Genomic DNA, 26542 nt, shown 5'->3' on the forward strand with positions numbered 1-26542 from the left:
AATAAAATAGAAAACGGTCAATCTTATTTCAAATATAAAACCGAAAAAAAGATAAAAGTACATATTTAAACGAGATATTTAAATTAAAATCGAAGCTCAAATATCGTGTCAACGGGATCTGCAAAATTCAAGATGGCGATTGCCGTATGACGAAACGTGGCCGGTCGAATTGAAATACATTTGTTGTATAAATATACTGGTATTGAGGTAGGTTTCATCATAACGTTTATTCCTATTGGCTTTGGCACATTACACTTACAAGATCAACACGAGAAACCGAAAATGGCGGTGACATACGGCTACAGTGGTCTGTGTAATGCTGTAGGATAAGATTTGTTTTGGTAGAAACATCGGTTGTTTATATTTTGTGATGGATCATGGTATAGGTCACGTTGAAACCAATTAAACACTGAAATGGCACACTTTTAATGGTAATAACTACAGGTCGAGTATCGGAGAGCATCCTTCTTGTAATACATATTGTAATAAATTAGAGACGACAGAACTACATCCAGTACCAAATTAATAGAAGCTGATTTTATTTAATCAAAAGAAGAAGTTGACTGAATTCTGAATTTGAAATTTATTTATGAATTTCACTCTTGCTGTGTGGTTTATATGCAATTTATATGTATATATATTTTTTATATAATGTATAACGTGGTTCAAGAACTTTTATATTTATGTGTTTGAGGGCCGCATGGAAGATTAGTCTTGTACTAAATGTGTAACCCTCTTTAAATAAAGTTGTTATTATTATGGTACAGGGGCTCCATCAATGGTGATGTTTATGCCAATATGCCCTCGATTTCATAGATTTATTTGAGTCCGGTATAGAGGATCTTGATCCTGTACCGGTAATAAACTTAACTTATTATGACCTTAGTATCAAATTGTTGGTCACTATAAACAGACTATCCTGATTTCACAGGAGGTAAAGTTTACATTATTTAATTTCTCTTTATTTTTAGCATGCACAACTGGGGAATTATATCATAATCAACAGACCTACGAAATCAGGTCCTTTGAGAATACCGGACAGCGGGCGTGTCAATACATCTTCAGCATGGATGAGGATGCCCTTAGGGGTCTGAGTCCTGCTGCAGACCCACAGACTCAAGCCAGGGTAAGAGTTAAATTATTTTAACCTGCTGGCTATTTTATTAAGTTGGGGTACATACTCAGATAATCCAACAAAATAACACCTCTGACCTCATCGTTTTAATTTTGGATTAAATTGAATTGTTACTTGGTAATCAAAATAGCAAGATGGATATGAGTAGATTGTATACGTAACAGCTAATAATGCCGACACTAGGAGTCGAATACAGGACCTCTGGATTACTAAACTTACACTTGACCAAATAATGAGCTAAAGAGACATTCTTCTTATCTAGTTGGTCTACGTAGAAGTTAGTATTTTGTACCAGGATGACATACAAAGGGTTACTTCTAATAGGCTGTCTTCAGAAGTAACAGTTGTCTGACTGCCAGTGGTCATATACATTTTATTTGGTCTATGGAAAGTTCAAAGCCTTTTAAGAAAAATGTTTTTGTGTACAACAACAATTGCATCCACTGAAGAAATGGAATCAACATTCCCGGAAATATCCCTGTTTCTTCAGGTTCTAAACTAGTAAACATAGGCTTTATAAGGCTTTATTCATGCCATTAGTTGGTATATATGTCACTTGTATGGCTACATTATGTACAAATGTGCTGACCTGCTTGTTAATGAAATAATATACAAAAAGATATAATGGGCTGTAGCAACGATAGAGACCTTTATTTCAGAGGACTTATGACAAAATATGTTGATTTAGCTCAATCAATTGTCAGAAGTTGGGAGATGGTGTCGGTATTGATTTTAGTTACTGATATATATACGATCAAGATGATAGTGGTGACAATTTTATGTGCCACTTAAATCAATGGCACTGGAATTCTTGATGATGTATATGATGTATTTTGTTGAATGGTCTTGTCATTCTTCTGTTCAGGCTTTGCAATATTTCGAGCAGCTGAAGTCTGTCGGCGATGGTTGGAAACTTTGCGCCGAATCCTTTATGAATCCACACTACAGTAGGTCAGTCTATAAGGAGAATGATGTGAAATTATATTTTATATAAATGGTTATAAATTTCATGTTTATCATCACTTCTTTAAACATTCTTGTAACTGTAAAATATATATATGTATACATGTATGTGTCAGAACATTAGCTTAATTTGATTAATTCCAGTGTAATGTTAAAAAAAAACTGAATTATAAGATTTTGTGTAGGTTTGGAATTTTTAAACCTGCACTTATGCATTTTTTAATGTTCAGCTGATATAATGATTTAAGCATTTAAGAGTTTACATGAACATTCCATAACTGTGTCAGATACTGACAAACAATAGAAAGGAATTAACAGAAAGCTGAGTTATAATAAGAATGTTTTTTTTTTACATGCAAGCTTCTGTTGTATATTTCAGCAATGACCATGTTCGTTTCTTCTGCTTACAAGTTGTGGAACACTTCCTGAAGGAAAGGTGTGTATGATTTAAGAGGTGTTCCAGAATCGAAATAGATATGATAGGCCTGAGCAGGAAGGCATTTACTTTATAATATTTGGGTGGTGAGGTCTGAGGATTGTATTACAATAGGCTACAATAGGATAAATAATGGATGCAGGCAGACACTCTGCCTCTTTATCCATATTCTAATATATTTTAAACGTATTTAGAAAATATTATTTATTAAATGTCATTTCCTGAGATTTCTTTATGGACGGCCAAATGATTGTATTTCAATTCAAGATTTTTCCAATGAGTATCAAGATTAATTTCAAAGTCTTTAATCATTGACGATGTAATAACAAATTCGGGGAGACTGTTCCAGATTTCAACAACCCTAAAGCTAAATGAATATTTCTGGATATCATGCTTGCAACGTTTTTTCCGGATTTTCTGTGCATGTCCTCTTGTTCTAGATGATGTATCTAACTCGAAGATTCCTTTTGTTACCTTCTGGTCATGTTGGTTATTCATTATTTTATAAACATTTATGATGTCGCCTCTCAATCTCCGGTATGCCAGGGTTAGAATACCTATCCTGTTCAAGCGCTCTTATTATTGTTATGTATTAGATTAGGATGATAGGGGGACCTGTTAAAAAAGAAATATGTTCTCCTGGGCATAAACTTTTGTACATGTATCATGGATGTAGCCCAAACATGTGTAATGCCTTTGAAGATCTATTTCTTGTACATTTGATAGGGTCAGTGATAAAATAACACGTTCCCCTCAATCTAACCCATAATAAATACAGTATCTGCAATATCTGTCTTGATTTCCAGAATAAAATGTTATTATTATTTTGAACAACATCTACTGAAATATGGATGCTATCTATAACTTACAACTGTTTCTAATGAAACCTACAGTATTAATAGATCATGGAATATCAACAACCTTATTAAAACTTGTGAAAACACATGTTTTTTTGTTAAGGTATGCAAGTGTCAACATTGAAGACCAGCAGATGATCCGCAACATGATAGGTCAATATCTACAGCTACAGGTAATAAAAAATTAATTAATTAATACAGTACTTTTTTATACCATTATGAAGTTCTCAATTTCTCTTTGTTTTAACTGACCACCTATAGTATAAATTGTTTGAATTATTAAACCACTGGACATAATTGCTAATAACCAATATGAACCTTATAGGTCCAGGCATCACTTGATAATAAAATAAAATCACAAAAGTAGAGTTTAAAAGTTAAGCTCTATTAGAAACTTGAATCAACCAGGTCATTATAATTCAACATGAAATGATGTATGTTTTTAGGGATCCTCTTCTGCTGCCGACAGGAGTTTCATCAGGAATAAGATGGGACAGGTGATATCACTGGCATTTATTGTGGACTACCCTCACCGCTGGCCCAGCTTTTTCTCCGACCTGTCCCAGGCTCTCACCCCCAGCCCCCATTTAGTAGATATCTACCTGAGAATCTTTCTAGCCATAGACAGTGAAGTAGTGGACCGTGACATTGTCCACACCAACCAGGTTAGTTAGATCCTAGACTGTGAATTAACTTATTCACCCTGAAGACACATTTGAACTCTCTCAATTCAAAGGTTGGAATAATTCATTATGAAATTTCAGGGGTGATTGAGTTAAAAGATTAAATTCCTTGTGTATATTTTTATCAAAACTAAATCGTTGAATAGCTCATTTCATGTTTATATTTTGTATTTGTTGTATAATTGTTCCACAAGAATGAAACCCAGCAGATATTCAATGATATAAGATATAACAGACATGATTTTCTTCGAATACTTATCTTACGTAAACATGTTGGACAAAATGAAACCTTAAATCATAACTGTGAAGTTTTATTATAGCTTAAATGATTTGAGCATCAGCAAATTAATGTCACAGCATTGCTCTTTTGATGGTTTTTGCAAAGGATATCATGTTTGTGTTGTCCACTTTCGTTATTTTAAATTTGTTTATAAGAAGCATTGAAGTTATTTTGATTATGGTTGAAGAAGTATTAATGGTCAATTGAGGTAATCTGTTTAATATGGTGATAAAGAGTGTGTCATGTGATAGTTGGTTTGTTGTGTGTTTGATTACGATATGATGAACAATTTAATTCATAAAGATTTTTTTTCAGGAAATCCAGAGGAACACTTTGATTAAAGACACCATGAGGGATCAGTGTATACCCCAGTTAGTGGACACTTGGTACCAGATCATGGTAAGTGTCAGTGAGAGACTGTCCAATGTATACCCCAGCTAGTGGACACTTGGTACCAGATCATGGTAAGTGTCGGTGAGAGACTGTCCGATGTATACCCATAATTAGTGGGCTCTTATCACACCAGTTTTAATACAGGACACTGAGTACTAGATCATGATAAATATACTGGTACATGTATTAGTTACTAATTTTTCTGCACTACTCCACATTCTTTGTATAAATTTTGTTTTCCGAGCTTGAATAAACATTGTGGGTAGTATAACAACAATACTATTTCTCTGTTATATCTTTCACAGATAACCTACCAGACCAGCCACCCAGAGGTGTGCTGTATGTGTCTGGAGGTTGTGGGGAAGTATGTGTCCTGGATAGACATCAACCTCATCGCCAACGACAAGGTTGTGGCTGCCCTGCTCCGCTTCATGTCTCAGCCTCTGCTTCGGGAGAGTGCCTGCGACTGTATCCTGGACATCATCAACAAGGGCATGGACTCCATTGCCAAGACCAAACTGGTGGAGTCCTTCACCAGTGTTCTGGAGAGCCAGGGGATTCTTTCCCCACCAGAGGTTAGTGTTGACACAATACGGGGTCATATATATATCTTGAGAATATTAGGTCCCAAGACCATTAACTCATTTACCCCTGGTATTACATAATGAACTATTCTAACCTTTGAATTGGAAGAGTTTAAATGAGTCTTCAGGGGTGAATGAGTTGAACAAATTTTTATGAAAAAATTGAGACTGTCTAATGTTAATGATGTCTATATGTTTAGTCTCATATAAAAATGTTATGTGACATGTATGAATTGTCACCCTGAACCAGTTTAACAAATTTAGAGATCCATCACTGTTTAATTGACAAGAATTAAAGTACAGATGTATGTGATGGTTTGTTGCTTTTCACTCCTTAACATTTACAAATATTTAGTACTGTATCAAAACTGGTCAAAACGTTATGACAAGTATTCTGCTTTCATGTAAGTTGTTAATTCATCTCCCTTTGTTTAAAAAAACTATTAAAGGGAGTGTCTGTCTTGAGGTTCTCTTTTACTGCTGACAGTATAAGCTGTACTTGCATATGTCCCTGTTACGATTTATCTTGAACTGCGTGTGTTGACAGGATGAGGAAGGTGACTTCATGGCCAAATTGTCAAAGCTCATCAATGGTATTGGAGTCAACCTTATTATTAGCTGGCAAAAGTAAGTCTAGGCCGTTTTCGTTTAAACGGTCAAACCGGTTGGACCACAGTTGTTCGTTTATTAGATAAGGTTGGACCTAGTAATCTGATGCTGCTTTCAGGTGAGCCTTGACAAAAGCCTTACAAGGCCTGTATAAACATTTGCAGGTCTACCCGGATTTATACCCGAATTTGTTACATTTATAAATGGTCAAACCAGTTGTTCCGCATAAACGAACAGGCCCCTAGTCAATCATAATTTTGATGGGGGGAAAAAACAGTGAATATGACTGCCAAGAATTTTGAAATTCTGTTGAGTCCCATTTAACATAATAGTGATGGATTTAAAAATATATTGAATCCAAGAACTCAAAATTAGCTTTACAGAAATATGGACATTAGCTCATTCACCCCTACATAACTCAACTAGACTTGCCCAGACTTTGATTTGGTATGGTTCTAATGCAACTTTAGGGTTGAATGGGTTAAATCCTAACCCAGGCTTAAATTGATATGAATAAGTGCTTTCATTTGCATTGGTAAAAAATCCTTCAAAATATTTGTTCCCAATACTTACAATCTGCCCTGTTTCTGTAGACTGTCCAAAACTGGAGACACTGAGGCTTCAGAAATGGCTCTGCAGGCCCTGGAGAATAAAGTTCCACTCATGTTTCGTTTCCTTGGTGATGAAGATGATGATGTTTCCAGTGGAGTGACACAGTTCTCACAAGACTACATAGCTCTCCTCAAACAGATGAAACCCATCAGTCAAAAGCAGCGACAGAACATGGAGGTACAGAATATATGTATTGTTTACACGGTATGATGTGTATGTGATATGGTATTTTAGGCAGGTTTACATGGTATGATGTGTATGTGATATGGTATTATAGGCAGATTTACACGGTATGATGTGTATGTGATATGGTATTATAGGCAGGTTTACACAGTATGATGTGTATGTGATATGGTATTTTAGGCATGTTTACACGGTATGATGTGTATGTGATATGTTATTTTAGGCAGGTTTACATGGTATGATGTGTATGTGATATGGTATTATAGGCAGATTTGCACGGTATGATGTGTATGTGATATGGTATTATAGGCAGATTTACACGGTATGATGTGTATGTGATATGGAATTTTAGGCAGGTTTACATGGTATGATGTGTATGTGATAAGGTATTATAGGCAGATTTACACGGTATGATGTGTATGTGATATGGAATTTTAGGCAGGTTTACACGGTTTGATGTGTATGTGATATGGTATTTTAGGCAGGGTTACACGGTATGATGTGTATGTGATATGGAATTTTAGGCAGGTTTACACGGTTTGATGTGTATGTGATATGGTATTTTAGGCATGTTTAATCGGTATGATGTGTATGTGATAAGGTATTTTAGGCAGGTTTACACAGTATGATGGGTATGTGATATGGTATTTAGGCAGGTTTACATGGAGGTACAGAATATATGTATTGTTTACACGGTATGATGTGTATGTGATATGTTATTTTAGGCAGGTTTACATGGTATGATGTGTATGTGATAAGGTATTATAGGCAGGTTTACACAGTATGATGTGTATATGATATGGTATTTAGGCAGGTTTACACTGTATGATATGTATGTGGTATGGTATTTTAGGCAGGTTTACAGTGTATGATGTGTATGTCATATGGTATTTTAGGCAGGTTTACACAGTAGGATGTGTATGTGATATGGGATTTAGGCAGGTTTACACTGTATGATATGTATGTGGTATGGTATTTTAGGCAGGTTTACAGTGTATGATGTGTATGTGATATGGTATTCTAGACAGGTTTACACAGTATGATGTGTATGTGACATGGTATTTTAGGCAGGTTTACACAGTATAATGTGTATGTGATATGGTATTTTAGGCAGATTTACACAGTATGATGTGTATGTGATATGTTATTTAGGCAGGTTTACACTGTATGATATGTATGTGGTATGGTATTTTAGGCAGGTTTACAGTGTATGATGTGTATGTGATATGGTATTTGAGGCAGTGTCTGTCCCTCTGTCCACACTTTTTTTTTCGCAAGATAACTTGCTTAAATATGGTTCAAATTGGATGAAACTTGACAGTTGTTGTTTTACAACACCATTCCATGTATGTGATATGTATATATATAGTATTTCAAACGGTATGATGTGTATGTGATAAGGTATTTTAGGCAGGTTTACACAGTATCATGTGTATGTGATATGGTATTTTAGGCAGATTTACACAGTATGATGTGTATGTGATATGTTATTTAGGCAGGTTTACACTGTATGATATGTATGTGATGTGGTATTTTAGGCAGGTTTACACAGTATGGTGTGTATGTGATATGGTATTTAGGCAGGTTTACACTGTATGATATGTATGTGATATGGAATTTTAGGCAGGTTTACACAGTATGATGTGTATGTGATATGGTATTTAGGCAGGTTTACACTGTATGATATGTATGTGATATGGTATTTTAGGCAGGTTTACAGTGTATGATGTGTATGTGATATGGTATTTTAGGCAGGTTTACACAGGTTTACACAGTATGATGTGTATGTGATATGGTATTTTAGGCAGGTTTACAGTGTATGATGTGTATGTGATATGGTATTTGAGGCAGTGTCTGTCCCTCTGTCCACACTTTTTTTTTCGCAAGATAACTTGCTTAAATATGGTTCAAATTCGATGAAACTTGACAGTTGTTGTTTTACAACACCATTCCATGTATGTGATATGTATATATATAGTATTTCAAGTAATCACAATAGCAACATAATGGTGTCGCAGTGTAGTTTCACAAATGTACAACATGTAATACATGTACTATGAATCACAAGATCAACAGACATCTCTAATCGTGTGAAAAAAAGCCTGACAACATTGTTTTGTCTTTCCAGGGCCTGTTGTACACAGTGATAAAGAAGATGAAGTATGACGAGTCCTACAACTTTGAACACGAGGTTAGTAAGATCTTATTGTGTTGTAGTTGGAACATGAAGTACTGGAAAGTTAGATCTATAAGGTAGTTCAAACACGAGGGAAGCTAGATCTGTTTAGTTTTAGTTTGAAAATATCATTATTAAGATCATGTTGAGTTGTAGTTTTAACACATGGTGATGAAGGTCTAATTTTGTTGTTGTTTGAACATGAGGTAACTTGTTCATGGATATTACCAGAGATGTAATCGATCAAATCTTGGCTCCTTTAACCAAAACCATGCTTATCCTAGCCTTCTTGCTCATCCTAGATCACACCAAATCACTGAGATTGAAAATCTCATACTACAGTATATACATGTATTGTCTTGATTTTCTACCGTTACACAGGGAGAGGAAGAAGCCATGTTTCAGGAGTACAGGAAACAGCTGAAGACAACCTTCAACAATCTGGCTGCATTAGTAAGTATATATCATCTTTGTTTATTATGGGAAAACCTCACAATGTCACATAGAATCGCAGGCACCCTATATTCTTATCCTTGTGTATTCTTCTGTGAATTTAATCTTTAGTATAATAATAAAAAGTTAGGAAATTTAATTTTTATCAAAGTGATATTAATCGGAAAAAAATAAACAATTTTGTAATAATGTTTATCCTTGCACAGTCTGTAGAAAATGAGAAAAGCACTAAGTGATGCTTAAACTTGTGAGAGAAGTGATTTTACAATGTTTCAGAAAACATCTGCCCTTTTTTTTTGTATTTGGCTTGACCTGCAGAAAGGTGTATTTGTAGCCCTGGTTTAGAAAAAGAATTAAACAACATTTGTTTGTAAAAAGAATTAAACAACATTTGTTTGTAAAAAGAATTAAACAACATTTGTTTGTTTAAAGGACAGTGACCTGGTTCTGCTGACGGTACATACATATGTGACCCAGACGCTGCCTCAGTGGGAGGAACGTGACGTGTGTGACATTGAGATTGCGATCCTCCTCCTGTACACACTGGGGGAGGCCCTGCCTGTAAGTATGGCCACAGTAAGTAAAGCTGTGTGCTCTTAGATGTGAAACATTCTTTATCCAGGCACCAACACATCTTTCGAGGGGAGGGGTTCCAAACAAATGATGTATTTCTATTATTAAAGGCAGTATTTGTTTGCATGATTTTATTTCATTGTTTCAATTTGTGTATCATATATCTACTTAATATTTGACTATTCATATATTATTAAAAAAAAAAAAAAATCTACATTAAATTTACAGCAGAATTACCCAAATGCAGAGTAGTTGTATTTTTATATATTAAGCAAATTGGGCATTACGAAAGCATGTTCTTCTTTAATAAAATGTGAACACTGTATGATGTGTTAATTAAAATGCTTTTTTGTTTTTACTAAAGGCTACACAGGGACAACATTTCAGTGGGGAATCCAACAAGGTGACCGCCCTACAGGAAATGATGAGACTGGTAAGTACTTTTAATTCAAATTGAATGCAGATTGATCTGGCCCTTTGAACAAAGAATATGTATCTGTTATTGGTCCTTTTATGAAGTCCGTCCTATCCTGACGGACAACCACATGGTATCTGATCAGATGTCATCATATCCAAAAGAAAATTATTAAAAAAATGTTGTTGTTTTTTCGTAGAATGATCCAGTATGTGATATATTTTAGCAGGCTAAAGAGATATTTCTCTTCAAAAATCTCAATAAGTCATACTGTAAAAGTACGTTTTTTAGTGGACTCAGATTTTAACATATGCTCAAGTATCAGCATTGATGAACTGGCGCAATCTGAATCACAATATGTACAATAGGAAAAATGATATACAGGAACTTCAATAAGCACAGTCGTAATTAGTGCAAAATTAAAAGTGTGAAAAGTGCTAAGATTAGAATACCCCTAAATATGTTTGCTTACAGTATATGACCCTATGTGTCAATCCAACAATACCTGCCCACAGTTTTAACTGTTATGAGCCAAGGATTTCTGTCCTCACTATCATATAGCCCTAATTTATTATGTTCCAGTTGGTAACCAGCAGAGTCAGCTGTCAGGGACACACAGCTGTGGTTCTCCAGTTTTTTGAGACGGTTGTGCGATATGACAAATTCTTCAACTGTGAACCTCAGCACATTCCAGACACTGTGGTAAGCTAATAGAAGCATATAGGAATAAAATATTGCCAAAAAGGCCACCAGACCAGTGAAATATAATGAATAAAGCAGTTGCAAAAAGCTTTTTGCTGAAATATATTTACATTTCATTTGTGACCATGCATGTTGTTGCAAAAAAATTGACCAATGAACGTCCTTTTCAAACCGGTACATGAAACACATTATGTATGTCTGCTCTTTGTTGTCAGATGGCCTTCACCGATGAGCGAGGGTTTCGCCACCCCTCATCACAAGTCAGGAGCCGGACATCCTATCTCTTCTCCAGATTTGTCAAGTCACTCAGGTACAATTGGCTGGAATATTTAAACATGGTTTGAATGGAATATTGGATATTATAACCATCAACAATGACAACCAGGAAATCTCTTATATATTTCTTTGTGAATTTTAATATGGCCATGTCTCTCTTGCTAAATATGGCCATGTCAGTCTTGCTAATTCAGTGATTTCGGTTTGATTTAGAGTTAAGAGTTATTTTCCATTACAAGAACTCTATAGGTCCTCTCCGCTGGACTCGATCGTTATATCATACTGAACTTGAAGTCCGCTTTCAGTCGGTGCTCTAAAGTTATATATTTCCTTATTTTTCCAGCATTTATCTAGCCTATTCTTAAATGAATTTAAGGATTGGACGTTTACCACCTCCAATGGTAAATTATTCCAAATGTTCACCACTCTGATTGTAAAATAGTTCTTTCTGTTAGATATTAAAGCTTGTTGTGGGTATATCTTACACGAGTGGCTTCTGGTGCTGTTTCTTTCTGTTACATTGTTCCACATTATGATAAACATACATGTCTCCCTGTCGTATATTCCCTGGGTTATCTTGAATGTTTCAACCATATCCGTGCAGTGTCGTCTATATGCTTGCGTAGGTAATTTCAACTTTTTTTGTCTTTCTAGGTAGGATAGTTTTTTTATATATTTTTTTTTTTTATCATTTGAATACTGATTTGGTGTTCTTTGTCAGCAGATCACACATGCAGCCATTCCTGGAGGACATTCTGAAGCGTATCCAGGGTCTACTGGTGATTAACACCCCTGACAACGGTTACCAACAGCTGATGTCTGGGGAGGACCAGCTCTTCCTTTACGAGACCGCTGGGAGTCTAATCGTCAACAGCTCCCTGCCAGCGGAGGTACGCACCTACACTGGAACCTACTGTCCTACTTTCGCTCCTCAATTTTGAAATATGAATATTAACTAGGAGAGGTTATACCAGGTCAGCCAACAGACATTAAACAAGGGTGAAAATGTACTGAAAATAGTTTAAATCTCTTATTCAGTAATATACATACTGTAGACCATCACATTTTTGCCTGTCTAAAATTTCCAACTTTTGGCCTTTAGTATACCCAGTGTAGATTTAAACCACATTAAGTTACCAGTACTTCTATATTATGTTTCACCTGTATTTAATTAAACTACTAGTTCTTACTTGGGTTTTGTTTGGTCTAGTATTGTTTAACGTCCTATCAACAGCTATGGTCATTTAAGGACAGCCTCCCCTGTGCGCAAGATGCATACGTGTAGTGTATGCATGTGTGTTTTGGGAGGCTGTGATATGTACGTGTTTGTCTCCTTGTGATAGCGCGAAACTGATGCCGACTTTATAGTGCTACCTCACTGAAACATACTGCCGAGGACACCCCACCCGGTCACATTATACTTACTAGTGCTTACAGCTGGACTGTTAATTGTGTACAGTAGAATGTTAATTATCCTAATCCCAGTTATGCTTGTCAAACATTTAAATTTAACAACTGCTCATCTTATGCTCAATTCATGTGTCTCCTTTTGTGTAAAGATAATAGGCTCTCTACTGTACTGACAAAATGGAGGCACAAATTTATAACATTTTTACCATAAATAGTGTAAGGAGTCTGTTTGGAATTAATCTATCGAGGAAATATCTTTTTTGATGCTTTTAAACATCAATTATTTCATTTTGCAAATTTAAAGAAGTTGTTTAAAGTACAATCCAGAAAGTATTTATTTGTCAGTTTAAATTAACTGTATTCTAGTCTGTCTGGTTTGTGTTTTAATTTTGGTTTCCAATAAAATTTAATTGCAGAAAAAGCAGGAGTTGATGAAGCAACTCCTTTCACCAATCGCCACCAAATTTGAAGGGTTGCTTGCGAAGCTTGAAGCAGAAACAGATGAGCGTAAAAAACTGGCCTACGCTCACAGCATCAACACAGCAACAGCTCTTGCTAGGTAAGAGGTACAGGGATTGGCACCATATGGGTGGCGTGGTAATGCAAGTTTTAAGACAAATCCATCTTAACTACATATATTTTACAGCAATTACGAAACAAGTCATAATCTTACACTAATGACTCTTTGTGGCCTACAGTTTAATGCTTTGCACAGTGTCAGAAATCTCTCAACAAGAGCCCCCTACCATCCTGAATGCTTGATATCAGAATACAGCTGATCATCAAATTTTTCTGTAAATAAGGGGCTTTCTTCAAATAAATAGGAGGGGCACTTTGTGATCTCCATCCCCTTAACTATATTCCTGGACCTGTTAGAGGAATGCTGAATATTTTAGACCCATATGGTCAGGTCTAAGTGTCGCTGTTTATAAATATGACCTGTTTTGTGATTTAAATTAGATTCAGTTGTGGTATACCTGTAAACATAGATTTAATAGTGCTATCGTAACTTCTGATTTCAGCCGTGTAAGCAAGGGCTTCTCCAACTCTCAGACAATGCAGTTGTGTGGCTGCTCGGATACATTCACCCACTTGCTTCGCATCTTCCTGCAGGCCCTGAACGCACCTACACACCGTCAACAGATTCAGACTGGTGTCCGTCAGTATCTCCATCGCATGGTCGTCTGCATGGAGAAGGAAATCTTACCTTTCGTACCCATTGTTATGGAGAATTTACTGAAGAAACCTGATGCCAAAGAACTTCATGATTTCATTCCTCTCATGAACCAGCTGATCATGAAATTTAAGGTACATATTATTCATTAGATAGATATAAACAAACAAAGCTTTATTTACAACAATTATGAAACAAGTTTTTTGAACTTATGTTGATCACTCTGGTTTGTTTGGACAGAATCATGGAGAGGGTTTTAAGGGAGGAGGAGACAGGAATAACCAGAGAAACACATGTGATCTTGTAGACGATCTAGCACCTTTTCACGTCTGTTCGGGGAATCAAACCTTGGCCATCTTTCTGAAAGACCATGTGCTATGCCACTTGACCACATATAACTCAATAGGTTTTCTATATTGGCAGGGCAATGAATTCAAAGCAATACACATTTGATGAAAACTATATTAAAAGATTACTTTCTGACCACTTATTTAGTTTTGTTGGTGTACTTAGTAAACCGTTGTGACTGACCACATGTCTATACTAGTATATCTAATCCTGTCTTATATTGATTCCTAACAATAAACTCGGTGACAAAATGTTTACACTATATGACGATGGTGAACTGTCCAATGAGACCAGAGTAGGTGTTGTTTTGTAAGGAAATACAGGCTACATGATTGTTTTTTTTACAGAGGGACATTGGCCCGTTCCTACAGAAAGTATTCATGCCTCTGGTACAGGCAATCTACCACGCACTGACCATACCCGCTGACGCTCTCGACCAGGAGACTGCTGAGGAAAGGAAGATGTTACGCCGAAGCTACTTCCTGTTCCTATCCACATTGATTTCAAACAACAGTGTTGATGTACTAGGAAATCAAGGTGAGGAAAGAAATTGAGCTTTTAACTCATTTACCCCTGAAATTTCATAATGAACTATTCCAAACTTTGAATTGGAAGAGTTCAAATGAGTCTTTAGGGGTGAATGAGTTTATTAAGAATTCATTTAGATCTCAGCAAGTTGATAGGAAGTTGGGGTGGGGTTAAAATAGTAAACTAGTTACATCAGAAGAACTTTTGTCGGATCAAAGTTACTGTTTGCCAAACTTCACATTTTTATTTTTTTACGAAAACAAGTTTCGTATGATTTCAGATGTGCAGAATTTACATGATGTATTGGTGACCATTGTCCAGGGAGCTGTTGATCTGCCTGACCCACTGGTAAGTCCAGCCATTGTCACACTGTATTGTAAAGGTTGGAGGTCTTTAATAGTTGAAAAATGACATTACAATCCATCATGACGTTATGCTTCAAACAAGTTACATTATGTCGTGATGTGATGAGATTTCTTCCTCGTTGGAAAATGAAATATGTAAAATATTGCCTCCCTGACAAACTATGACGTCCTTGTAAAAATAGATTGTGCAACACATGATAGTTGGTTATCATTCTTATCTAAGAAGTGTTTACTAGTTTTAATTTGTAAAGGGACACTCTCACAACCAATCTTTGTTTGGACACCTCTATATAAAAAAACATATTTTGTAGTCAAATGTTTGTTACCTTTAAATAAAATTAAAAATAGACAATATCGGATGTTATAATTTATCTGCCAGTGTATATTTGTGTATGCTGGGAAGAAGTTCAAGAACTCTGAGATTTCAAATACTGAGCTTGAATATTTTTACAGAAAAGTATAACATTAATTTGTTCTGTTTCAGAGCCAGAAAATGTGTTTCGGCATATTGAGGAAGTTAGTGGAATGCTGGGGTAAGCATCCTTAAACATATCTTGCTAATTTATCACTCTGCTCTTTCATTAGAAGCATTTTAGATATATTTCACAGAATTCATGTTGATGTACGTATCTGTTGACTGGAAAACCAGGATACAAATTAAGAATGACTCCAAATTTCTCTTGTCATGTTTACATGCTCAATTTCTCCTAGTTGTGATAGTCAAATGTTTTTCGTGTTCACATTGTAGGAGGCCAGGACACTAGTATCCCAGGGTTCCTCGAGTTTATCTACGATAGCATTTTACCTGCATGTTTTATGGCACCACTCAAGCCGACCTTTGACCTTAACGATGGCCAAACATCACTGGTAGGTCTTAAAAGATTTATTTTCTGTTGAAGAGTATGATACATTGGCATACATTATTATATGGAACTGACTGTGTTGTACACTGACAATATAAATGTTCTGTTGAATTATGTCCATGCTTGAGTCTATTTTAAATATGTTCAAAACATTTTATAACAAAAATGACATGTGCTTTTAACCTTCGGGAAGATAGGAAGTCTATCATTTAAATATATAGATTAAACGTTACTGATTGTCTCTCGTTATTCTGCAGGCTCTTGGTGAATGTGCACATTGTCTCAAATCCATCTCCGAAAAGAGGGTAAGTACGGAACAGGTCTATTTTCATCATGTGCACAGGATTCGTAGTTAATCTGTGTTATATCACACTTGTATAAATTCATAGCAGAGCCTGTTATTTACACACATGCATTAAAAATATGTTATCCTAAATGTGATCCAGTCAGGTCCCTCAGTGCAGTATGTACTGGTAATATAATGAAGTGGAATCATTGCGATTTTTTAAAAGTTTGGTTCTGGACTGGACAACATTACTACTAATGTGACTGTGTTAAAATTGTACTCCGGGTCCCTATTCATGAAACCATGCTCATGGATTTTGTGCTCAAACAATATTTCTTGAAATTCGCCTAGTTCTTTTGTCACAGAAAAAAGTCAAGTTGAAAATTTAAAATGTTATATGGCTTTAGATCTCTCCAAAATTCTTCCAAATTATTGAGAATAATTTATGACCAAAATAAAAAATTGGGCTTGAGCACACAATCTGAGTTTGAGCATGAGAACAGTTTCATGAATACGGCCCCCGGTTATGTTGTGAAAGAAATACCAATATTCATTGTAATTTTGTGTGTTTTCAGGGAGAGGAATGTTTTAGTTATTTACAACGAGAGTATTTACCCAAACATCAGATGTCTCCAGAACAGACACAGGTAAAACAACAAAGTTACAATTCTTTATCAACTTTTGAGCTTTACAGTCCAGAACTTTGAACAAATATCACGTAATCAAACTTTTTCTCCCTGATTTTAAACGTAGCACCATCATAATGAGTATGTCAACAAGTTGTAACCCACATTTCCCTCTATCACGCTAATCATGCTCAAATCTTAAAATTTAATATCACAAAAAAATGTTTTGTATGTTTACAGTCTATATGAAATTCATCCGTGTCTGTTTTCTTTCACAGGAGTTTTGTCAAGCATTACAATCAGAAAGCAAGTTATTTAGGGCATTTTTTAAGGTAAGAAAACAATGTGTCATTTATCTGAGTACAGTTCTATATGGTTATTTTAATGAATTACTGTTACACCTTTTAACATAATTTGAAAGCGTAAAACCTAACTCGGTAAGGATTAATCCCTGACCCGTTGAAGAAACCTGAAGGACTGAATCTTAATGGATGTTATGCTAATGATAAGTATATGAATCAGAGTATGGTTTTATCAGATTTCTAAGATATGTTATATTCAGTAATATTTGTGTTAACAGAACTTTAATAACTGTAAAATGTGGCCTGCTGCTGATTGTTTGATTTTGCGATGCCTACCATGGTAACAAATCTCAGGTATAGTTAACAACAAAAATTTACATCAATTAAAATAATCAAAAGAAAAGCTGGTATAGAATTTTATCATTTCAATGTACATGCAATATCATATAGAAAATTCTAATCTCACTCAGAACGCATGGCCTTGGCATAGGGCGATTGTGTTCATAATAGTCTGTTTTTAATAAGACTGTCTTTATTCTTTACAGTCATTTTTCCTGAAGGCAAAGTCATGACCAATGCTAAAAACCAATTGTGGACTGACATTAAATACCAGACAAAGATGGCTGACACATGAGCCCTCAGATGCTGGTTACTAAGCAACAAGACTGTGATACTTTGTGTGTTATTTTTGTCCGTTACGTGTAGCGGTCCGCTCCACAGAGTTGTGTTCACCCGGTTTATCATGGATTGAGCTGGCCAACCCTGAAGTCACAGATGAGACGGCCAAGACGGTCCGTCATAATTGTGGTCTTTTATATGTTTGACAGCTTGCAATATTCCCAGATGTGTTCCATGCTTTTTAAAAGCTTGATTTTTACACTCCAGCACGATTAATGTGTAGCTGCTTGATCTGTTTGTGTTTTAATTGGGTCAGACAAAGGCTTGAATTTCATGTCTCAACAGTAGCAGGGTCCAATAAAAGCTTGCTGTACTGGAAGGTACAGTTACACCCTAAAGCACTGTGAAGATACTGATGCACATGTGTTGTTTTGATCTTAATCCATACAAAACAATTCTGTTCTACAAGACAGAATTTTAATACTTAAAAAAGGAAATTAAAATGCTGATCTACAAATGATTGGACGAGCTTATACTCCTAACGAGACGTGTGATGTTGGGGATGTATTATAAAACCCTGATGTTGGTCAAAAAAGCTGGTCGTTCCTGATTGGTTGTGTCTGTTGCTACAGTTATTGCTGTAGAGAACTAACCAAAGAGTTTCTTCACTTTTGGATTGCAATCTGCATGAATGGAACACTGTTGCTTTTATGAAATTTACTTTTATCACTTCCATATTTACTTTTTTTAAATATTCTCATTTAATGATAATTAAATCAACACTCCAAAAAAGGAAATTTTCACTCATCTAAAATTGTGAAACCTTCAAACGTGTCATTTTTGAAAAAATTGTGATTGATTTTCAGAAACATCAAGCAATGTAACATCATTGTTACTGAATTAATTTCACGAGTTCTGTTTTACAAACAAATGAAATATGTTGATTGTAAATAGAGGATACAGTTTTAAGTTAAAGCAATATGTACATGTATAGATATTTATCATTCCAATGAGGATATTTACAACCAAGCATAGGGCGTTAAAACTTTTTGGAATTAAATTGCATTTATAGGTAACTTCTTGTTTCATGAAATGTCGAGTGATTTTTTACCATGATGTATTTAGCTTAACACTGTACAACTGTCAAAATGTCCATTATGTTTGTTGGGTTGTCACAAACAGTGGAAATATATAAACTACATAGTGGTATGGTTTGCAAGTAGCCACTTCGGATAAAAATTCTGTTGCATAAACCCATAACCAGTCGACGGATATGACAAACAATGGTGCAGGGTCTGGATTGTTTCCCACATGATGGATACTCAAGGAATTCGATGACATTACAAATATAAGTGGAATTCCTAAAAAGAATACTAGTATTTGTATATATACTGAGTACAAATGTTTATGTTGGTAAGATTGTAGTGTATACTGTGAATTTTCGGAATGTTTTCAGTGCCTCTAGTCTTTTTTATGTAAATCAAATTAATAACAAATGAAGTGCTCAGTCCTCTATATAAAACAGTGTTGGTGCATAATGTAACTGTTGAGTGTCTGATTAATGTATGGAAGATGGAGGAAATGACGAGTATAGGGTTACAGAGGAACTGATGACTCCCCAGTGAAGTAGTTTTATTTCAGTGGATCTACAGACAGTAGTTTTGCAGGAGGCACTCCAGTGTTCAGGAGAACCAGCGGTGTGTTCTGTTAAAGAACAATGTTAGGTCATGTTTCCGTACTTCACTCGAACAAATCAATATCTAATGATATGTTATTTTGAAAATAGAAAATTTGACTTTATAAATTTGTTTGACAATTTATAAAGATAATATACTTGTCTATAGTACTACTTGTAGTAAACAAAGTATGTATACTGTTAAAGTACATTTTTTAGTGGTATCCTAATTTTAGAGCTTTTTCGTGCTTTAAATATTGTGCTAAATTATGACTGGACTTATTTAAGTTTCTGTATATAGTATATATAAATGGATAATAATTAATTTTGAACCGCTTTTAGACAACCTAGGATCTAGGTTGTGATAAAGCAGTTTATACGAACCTCAAATTATTATTATTATTTTAGTTTCCTATTACATATCGTGTTGGTGCATCAAACTATGAATTCGCTATCTCTAAAACTTTGCTAAAATTCGAGGCTGCTCCAATAGGTACTTCTGCAGTACTCGTACTGGATCATAAAACCCTGAAAATTCTACGATGTTTCAAAAAATGTTTTTACTGCATACACCCTTAAGTTTTTAGTTTTCATGTTTTACTTGTGTTCACATAGCAGGGAGAGAACTCTCTTTGTACATTCTTTTGTTGAGTTAATATATCAGGTTTTTGTTGATTAACCTATGAACCTGCAGGCTAAATATCATCCATTTCAATTTGTTTTTCTTCACGGTTATGTCAAGGTTTGACTTCGTGTATATGATATTTAGTTGATATTTTGTATTTATGCCATATTTGCAATCTCGACTTGTGATGAACATATATCTTTAAATCTAAATTTGTTAAAATGGTTTGATCATTTAAAGGGTTAACATCCTTGTTCAATATTTCTCTAAACGATCAATTTCACAAGGATGTATTACTAGTGCAACAAAATTGACCAATTTTTATCAAAATGGAAACAATACTAAGTTTGACCAATTTTCATAACAGAATTCTGTAAGGCACTTTCACCTTCAAATGTCTTGCTGTCTGATAACAATTGGCAAGTGAAACAAAGTTTTGTGTCAAATTATAAGATCTACAATGGAGATGTGTGGTAGAAGTCACTTATGAATGAAATGCTTAGTACTATAACCATATTATGAATGATATTAGGGATTTACCTAATCTCTTTTAACTTCCCTGACCTTTATACCTTGGACCTTTGAGCATTTAGTCAGATCCTTTTTATTATGAATGAAGACGAGAAGTCATGAGAGTATAAGATAAATGTTTATTAATGAATGAAATGGCTATGAAATGTCTGCATGAATGAGCTAATATATAAGTAATGAATATGAAAAAATGTGTCTGTTTCTAGGAGTACAGTAAATGTAGCTGTTTCTAGGGTATAATGAAAAAGATAATTGAGAGTTGAGTAGGAAACACTAGTGAGCTGTTAATGAATTGTTAGTTGTTAGAGAACTATGTCAGTTGTTAATTGGTTGTGTCGGGGGGTGAACCTTCTACCTTAGATGCACCACTTGTTGATATTTGTTTCATATATTATGTAAAACTTTAAAAGGTGTATTTTTACAAGATATTGTGGGTAATATAAGCTAGCTATGTTCATTATACACCATAATATTAAGATTTAATGTGGAATAGTTGTATCATCTTAGATACTGCCTACTGTTGTAAAAGAGTGAAGTTAATGTCAAGGGGTTTCTCAATTTTGTAGAAGCTTCCATTTAAACACATGAGATTCATATTGTTGGTCCAGACGTCACTTTTCATAGTAAATCTCAGCAGACCTGGATCACTGAAATTGTAGAAAGTATTTGTAGTAGCTATGTGCGGAGTGAGTGGCAAGACAGTATATCTCTTCTTTCAGTTCCTACCTCCTCGAATGGAGAGTTGCAAGTGTTCCATGTCAAAGTCCACCAAGGGCCTGTTCGTTTGTGCGGAACAACCGGTTTGTCCATTTTTAAATGTAACAATTTCGCGTATAAATCCTGGTGGACCTGCAAATGTTAATGCAGGCCTTGCAAGGCTTTCTCAAGGCTCGCCTGAAAGCAGCATCAGATTACTAGGTCCGACCTTATTTAATAAACGCACAACTGTGGTCTGACCGGTTCAACTGTTTAAAACGAAAACGGCCCTAGAATTAATACCAGATGGTCAATGGTCTTCTGACCTATAGAGTTGCTTCCCTTACCAAACTTGTGATAATCTGCAACACAGAAAAATCAGATTTTGTAAACCCAAATTGTATTGAAGAATTAAAAAGTTAACTGTAAATCTGCTGGTCTCCCTTTGATGTTGGCGTATTTGATTAGTTTGTATTTCAAACAAAAATTAAACTTTATAGATCATCAATATTAAGTTGTGCCATACATTAATGATATCTGTATGAATGTATTGATACAGTATCCAGCTAATGAGCCCATATACACACTAAAAACAGATGAATAGTGCTTGTATAAATATGCCTTAGATTATGTGTCATTTACCTCATTCATTTAAAAAAATGTTTTACGGATATACCGCCTTATACCATTAAACCATTACATGTTAATTATAATAGAGTTATGTCGTTTATAATCCTTTAATTATCCTTATTTCAGAACAAAACAAAAACAAACAAAACTCTTTTGTCCAAAAATAATGCTTTATATGCCAAAGAACTGATTACTACAGGTCTTTATTTCTTAAGGCTTTCTTCATGTGAAACATTCTTGAAAAGATATGGATGTAAAAGTAAGGTTTAATTCATGCATAATTCATCTGTAACATTTAAGGTACACAATTGCGAGAAGTAACTTTTTGGGGATTTTTTTAAAGCACACTCTGTTTTTTTGTAGGTGTATGTTGTGCTTATTATTAGGTCGAATACAATTATATATTTTCATGAGAATTTAAGAAAATGAAATTATGATATGTATAATGATGATGGCATTCAAAACATTGTAATTTAATATGCAATGTAACAATGAAATGGTTTATATATATACAGTGCTTTTTGGTGCTCCGTGTGAAATTCCCACCAAGTTCTCGGTGTTAGTTGAATGTCTGTGCATGAACCTCATTATTTTGGTCAGTATTAGATTTGTTGATATTGTTGTTGAATAATTATGGTCCTAACTCAGTGATAAAAATAAACTAAAAAATTATTTCAATGTTGAGTAGTTAACTATTGATATGTTACTAAAAAGTATTAGATATACCATACTGTAATTTAAGTCATTTATCATATTCTTCCATTTCATTTAGCAAATAAATATGCGATTAAAATTTTGTTTTTTAAATTCAAATTTTCGAATATTATTTTTCAAATTGAAAAGACAATAGAGGCATTGGCCCACGTGATTTAAGTATTACATTGAGTGCTGTATTAATTGGTACCTCGATGGCTATGACTGCAGGACAGAGAAATCTGAAGTCTCATGACGGGTAATAACCACCACTAATGTCATAGAGACAGCAGTATATCACTGAACATAAAATGTTAGTGAATATACTCCAGCTTGTATTGTAGCAGCTTATTTTCGTAAATTCAAACATAGTTAATATTTGCCAAAAACATTAGTTATATTCCGACATCTTTCAACCTGCCTTGTACCAAACTCTATGATGTTCTAATTAGCTGTGAAGGGTTATAAACAATAGATCTTTTACAACTTTTACCTCACATACATTTGTGTTTGTTCCATTCAATGAAACAGTTTATTGACTAGTCATTATCATAAAAGTACTATTGAAGATATCCAGTATGCGGTTATTACCAGTAGATTCATTTTTTGGTAGGCAGTATTAAATCAACTTCTCGTCAGACACTACCATCATTGATTTCCACCAAAGCTTCTTTTTTCATCATAGCTAACATGTACCAGATGTGTTATTGTATGACACATGTTCTCCCAAAATTGAAATAAGAAAATAAATTTCTCACAAAATTGGCCATGGTATCCTCAAATTCTGTGTTTCCTAAAATGGCTACTATTCCCATTTCTTTGAAATATCAAAAACGTGCATTATATAGACATGTACCTTGGGAATCTTTAAAAAAGGTACAATGTATGTATCTTGGGAACATTTGATGCAGATTTGTACCTGGGGAATCCTCAACTAGAGTTTATACCTGGGCAATCCTCAACTAGAGTTTGTACCTGGGCAATCCTCAACTCAAGTTTGTACCTGGGGATCCTCAATTAGAGTTTGTACCTGGGCAATCCTCAACTGGAGTTTGTACCTGGGCAACCCTCAACTAGAGTTTATACCTGGGCAATCCTCAACTAGAGTTTATACCTGGGCAATCCTCAACTAGAGTACTTGTAACTGGGCAATCCTTATCTAGAGTTTATATCTGGGCAATCCTCAACTTGAGTTTGTACCTGGGCAATCCTCAACTAGAGTTTGTACCTGGGCAATCCTCAACTTTAGTCTTCAGTTAGCTGCACTTCAATGAACATTGTACCAAAATTTTAATGCGCATGTTTATTCCACAATGTCAAAAATTATGTCACAACCATATTTAACAAATAAATTACCTTAAATAGGAATTTAGTTATGTACATTGTATTTGTCAAAATGATACAATATTCATGTATCTTTCATGTACATTAAGAGGGCCTTGCTGATGGGGTTATCTGAGGGACCCCTACCATTTTCAGTGTACTGTATACCATTAACTTCTGGTTTTATAGGATTCCCTCCAATATCAGTACATGTACTTCCTTCCAAAAAAAATATCAGATCTTTAGGATATGCAGTTTTTCTTGTTGAATACCATGTATTTTGGTTGTTGAAGTATTGTGAACCAATTTTCATGACAAAATAGAATTTTTCCATCATGACATGAGACACAATTCATATTCTGTAGGACAAAATAATTTATTTGTTGCTGTGGTAAAAGGTATTTGTTCATAAAATGGGTTTTTTAATGTTATATTTAGATGCAGCAAACAATGCAAACACTCCTCATTTTACAGGTTTCGATTCAACCAGATCGCCAGTCTCCATTTCGTGGACAACACCATCACCATTTTAGTTAGAAAAATGCAATTTTTCACCCCTTGAAATCCTTCAAATTGATGGAATCCTATATCTCTGCAGAAAATAACATTTTTGCACAATGTGATTTCGAGTTTTACATGTAGTGAAGAATGTTATTTTTTGGGAGTATTTAACTGTATTTCCCCATTTTTGAAAGTGCATGCAAAATAACTTGAGATTTTTCGCAATTCTTACCCGATTTGAATAGCTCATTCTCTGCAAACCTGAACACAAATCATATTTAAAAAGAATCATCTACTATTAGATTGTATGGTAAATGATGTTGACAAGTATTTGTAGGACATTGAAGAATATCTTCATGTTGATTGAAAGTAGAGTTTGTTAGCTTTTCTTGGTCAATTGAACAAGTTGTTAGAATTGTGAAGATTGGTCAGATCTGCCAAAATTTCAGGAACCTCTTGAAACTGAAGGTAGTTTAATGCAATTAGGAGTGCTTTAAGTTGCATTGGTACCCTTTATTGAGAATATATCCTAATCCAATACAAGCTTCAGTTAGCAAATATATATATCATGTTATGGATGTTCTACTGTAATTCTACTTGTTGGGACAAAAGTCATTTCTATTCATATTTAAATGATGAACATGAAATAAACTATTTATTTTCCAACATCTTGGTTTTGTTTGAATTGTGTATGTAAAGACGTGTACAGATGGAAAACTTTCTGTAAAGTGCAGGTTTGTTGTTGGCTGACAAGAACTACACTAATTTTACTTTAGGCCTTTTACTATGACCTTGACTTTGGAATAGAGACCCATCAAGAGGCCCAGAATCCTGTATCGCTCACCTGAATATTTAAGCAGTCATAGCAAAATATTCTCATTAAATATTATATTGCACTACCAATATTTCCCTCGCAAACTTTGTCGGCTCCATCTGTTGAAACTACCAGCCAAATATTATTATAAGATTCTATGCTTTTTAGTTCTTCTTCAGAAGTTAATTGACATATTTTTCCCTGTGACCTTGTAAGTAGGTCAATGTCATTTTCCTTCTCATACTTTGTTAGCTCTATCCCAAAAAGCTACCAGCCAAATCTTATGAATTCATTCCTTTTGTTTCTTTTAAAGAACAAAACCTTTAAAAGGTTGTTGACCTCTCTAAGGTAGGTTGAGGTCATTTTCATTCGCAAACTTGGGTGAGCACTATCCCAGGAAACCACCAGCCAAATATTATAATTTTATGCCTTCGATTATTTACAAGAGGTCATTAGATGTTTTTGACATATTTGACACCTGTGACCTTGAAAGTAAATCAAGGTCATTTTCATTCTCAAACTATGTCAGGCTCCATCCCAGGAAGCCACCAGCCAAATATGAAGATTCTCCACCTTTTAGTTCTTCAGAAGAAGTCGTTTGAAGTTTTTGACATATTTGACCCCTGTGACCTTGAAAATAGGTCAAGGTCATTTTCATTCTCAAACTTTGTCAGGCTCCTACCAACGAAGCTTTCAGCAAATATCATGACTCTAGGCCTGTCCATTCTTCAGAAGAAGTTGAAAGGAAAATTTGACGGGCGACACGGGACGACGGAAGCTGCACCATGACATAAGCTCACTTGCCTGTCGGGCAGGTGAGCTAATAATGATACGCACCAGCCGGATACCTCTTCATGGAGTTATGTTACATGTAAACAAAATATGTTCTGTCCTTGACGTGGACAGACTTACTGATAGGCAGACAAAGTGAACACCGCTAGTTTGGCAGGTGTTCGAGGACTTATACATACTGTTTGAATTTGTTTTAAATTCAACTGTTAACCTTTGACCTTGAATGTGGATCAAGATCATTTACAGTGTAATATCCTTTCACCCCAACAAGCTGCTCTAGGCATCCTAGTCCTGTAAAGAAATTGTTTGAAGATTTCAACACTTATGACCATAAATGGTACAAGGTTAACATTCGTTATCACTATGGCACTCTACCCCAGCAAGCTGCAGGCTAAATATCGTTAACCTACAG

The 26542-nt window shown here is 35.0% G+C and overlaps 1 protein-coding gene across 3 annotated transcripts; it reads left to right on the forward strand.

Annotated features, from left to right (window-relative positions):
• The first annotated feature begins 120 nt into the window (after positions 1-120).
• Positions 121-21545, forward strand: LOC110454482 (exportin-T-like). Of its 3 annotated transcripts, none has more exons than XM_021503992.1 (27): positions 121-207; positions 972-1126; positions 2001-2086; positions 2478-2534; positions 3495-3564; positions 3838-4056; positions 4670-4753; positions 5053-5322; positions 5879-5958; positions 6534-6729; positions 8864-8926; positions 9293-9364; positions 9797-9925; positions 10302-10370; positions 10935-11054; positions 11270-11364; positions 12052-12220; positions 13157-13299; positions 13763-14048; positions 14610-14799; positions 15071-15138; positions 15640-15688; positions 15904-16022; positions 16276-16323; positions 16880-16951; positions 17209-17262; positions 17778-21545. In XM_021503992.1, the coding sequence occupies exons 2-27, from the start codon at positions 1067-1069 to the stop codon at positions 17802-17804; spliced, it is 2895 nt and encodes a 964-aa protein (XP_021359667.1). In that variant the 5' UTR covers positions 121-207; positions 972-1066; the 3' UTR covers positions 17805-21545. The 3 variants fall into 3 exon arrangements, with proteins under 3 accessions (XP_021359667.1, XP_021359684.1, XP_021359675.1); XM_021504009.1 differs by having other exon boundaries at positions 12055-12220; XM_021504000.1 differs by lacking the exon at positions 121-207 and adding an exon at positions 255-431.
• The last annotated feature ends 4997 nt before the right edge of the window (positions 21546-26542 follow it).

This window comes from Mizuhopecten yessoensis, unplaced genomic scaffold (assembly GCF_002113885.1).
Source record: "Mizuhopecten yessoensis strain PY_sf001 unplaced genomic scaffold, ASM211388v2 scaffold917, whole genome shotgun sequence".
Lineage (NCBI taxonomy): Eukaryota > Metazoa > Mollusca > Bivalvia > Pectinida > Pectinidae > Mizuhopecten > Mizuhopecten yessoensis.

Bases quoted from the DNA above. Each gene is read 5' to 3' on its own strand.
- LOC110454482 (XM_021503992.1), top strand. From the start codon at position 1,067: ATGGATGAGGATGCCCTTAGGGGTCTGAGTCCTGCTGCAGACCCACAG. The intron at 4,754-5,052 runs GTAAGTGTCAGT...TATCTTTCACAG, and splicing joins ACACTTGGTACCAGATCATG to ATAACCTACCAGACCAGCCA. The intron at 5,959-6,533 runs GTAAGTCTAGGC...CTGTTTCTGTAG, and splicing joins CTTATTATTAGCTGGCAAAA to ACTGTCCAAAACTGGAGACA.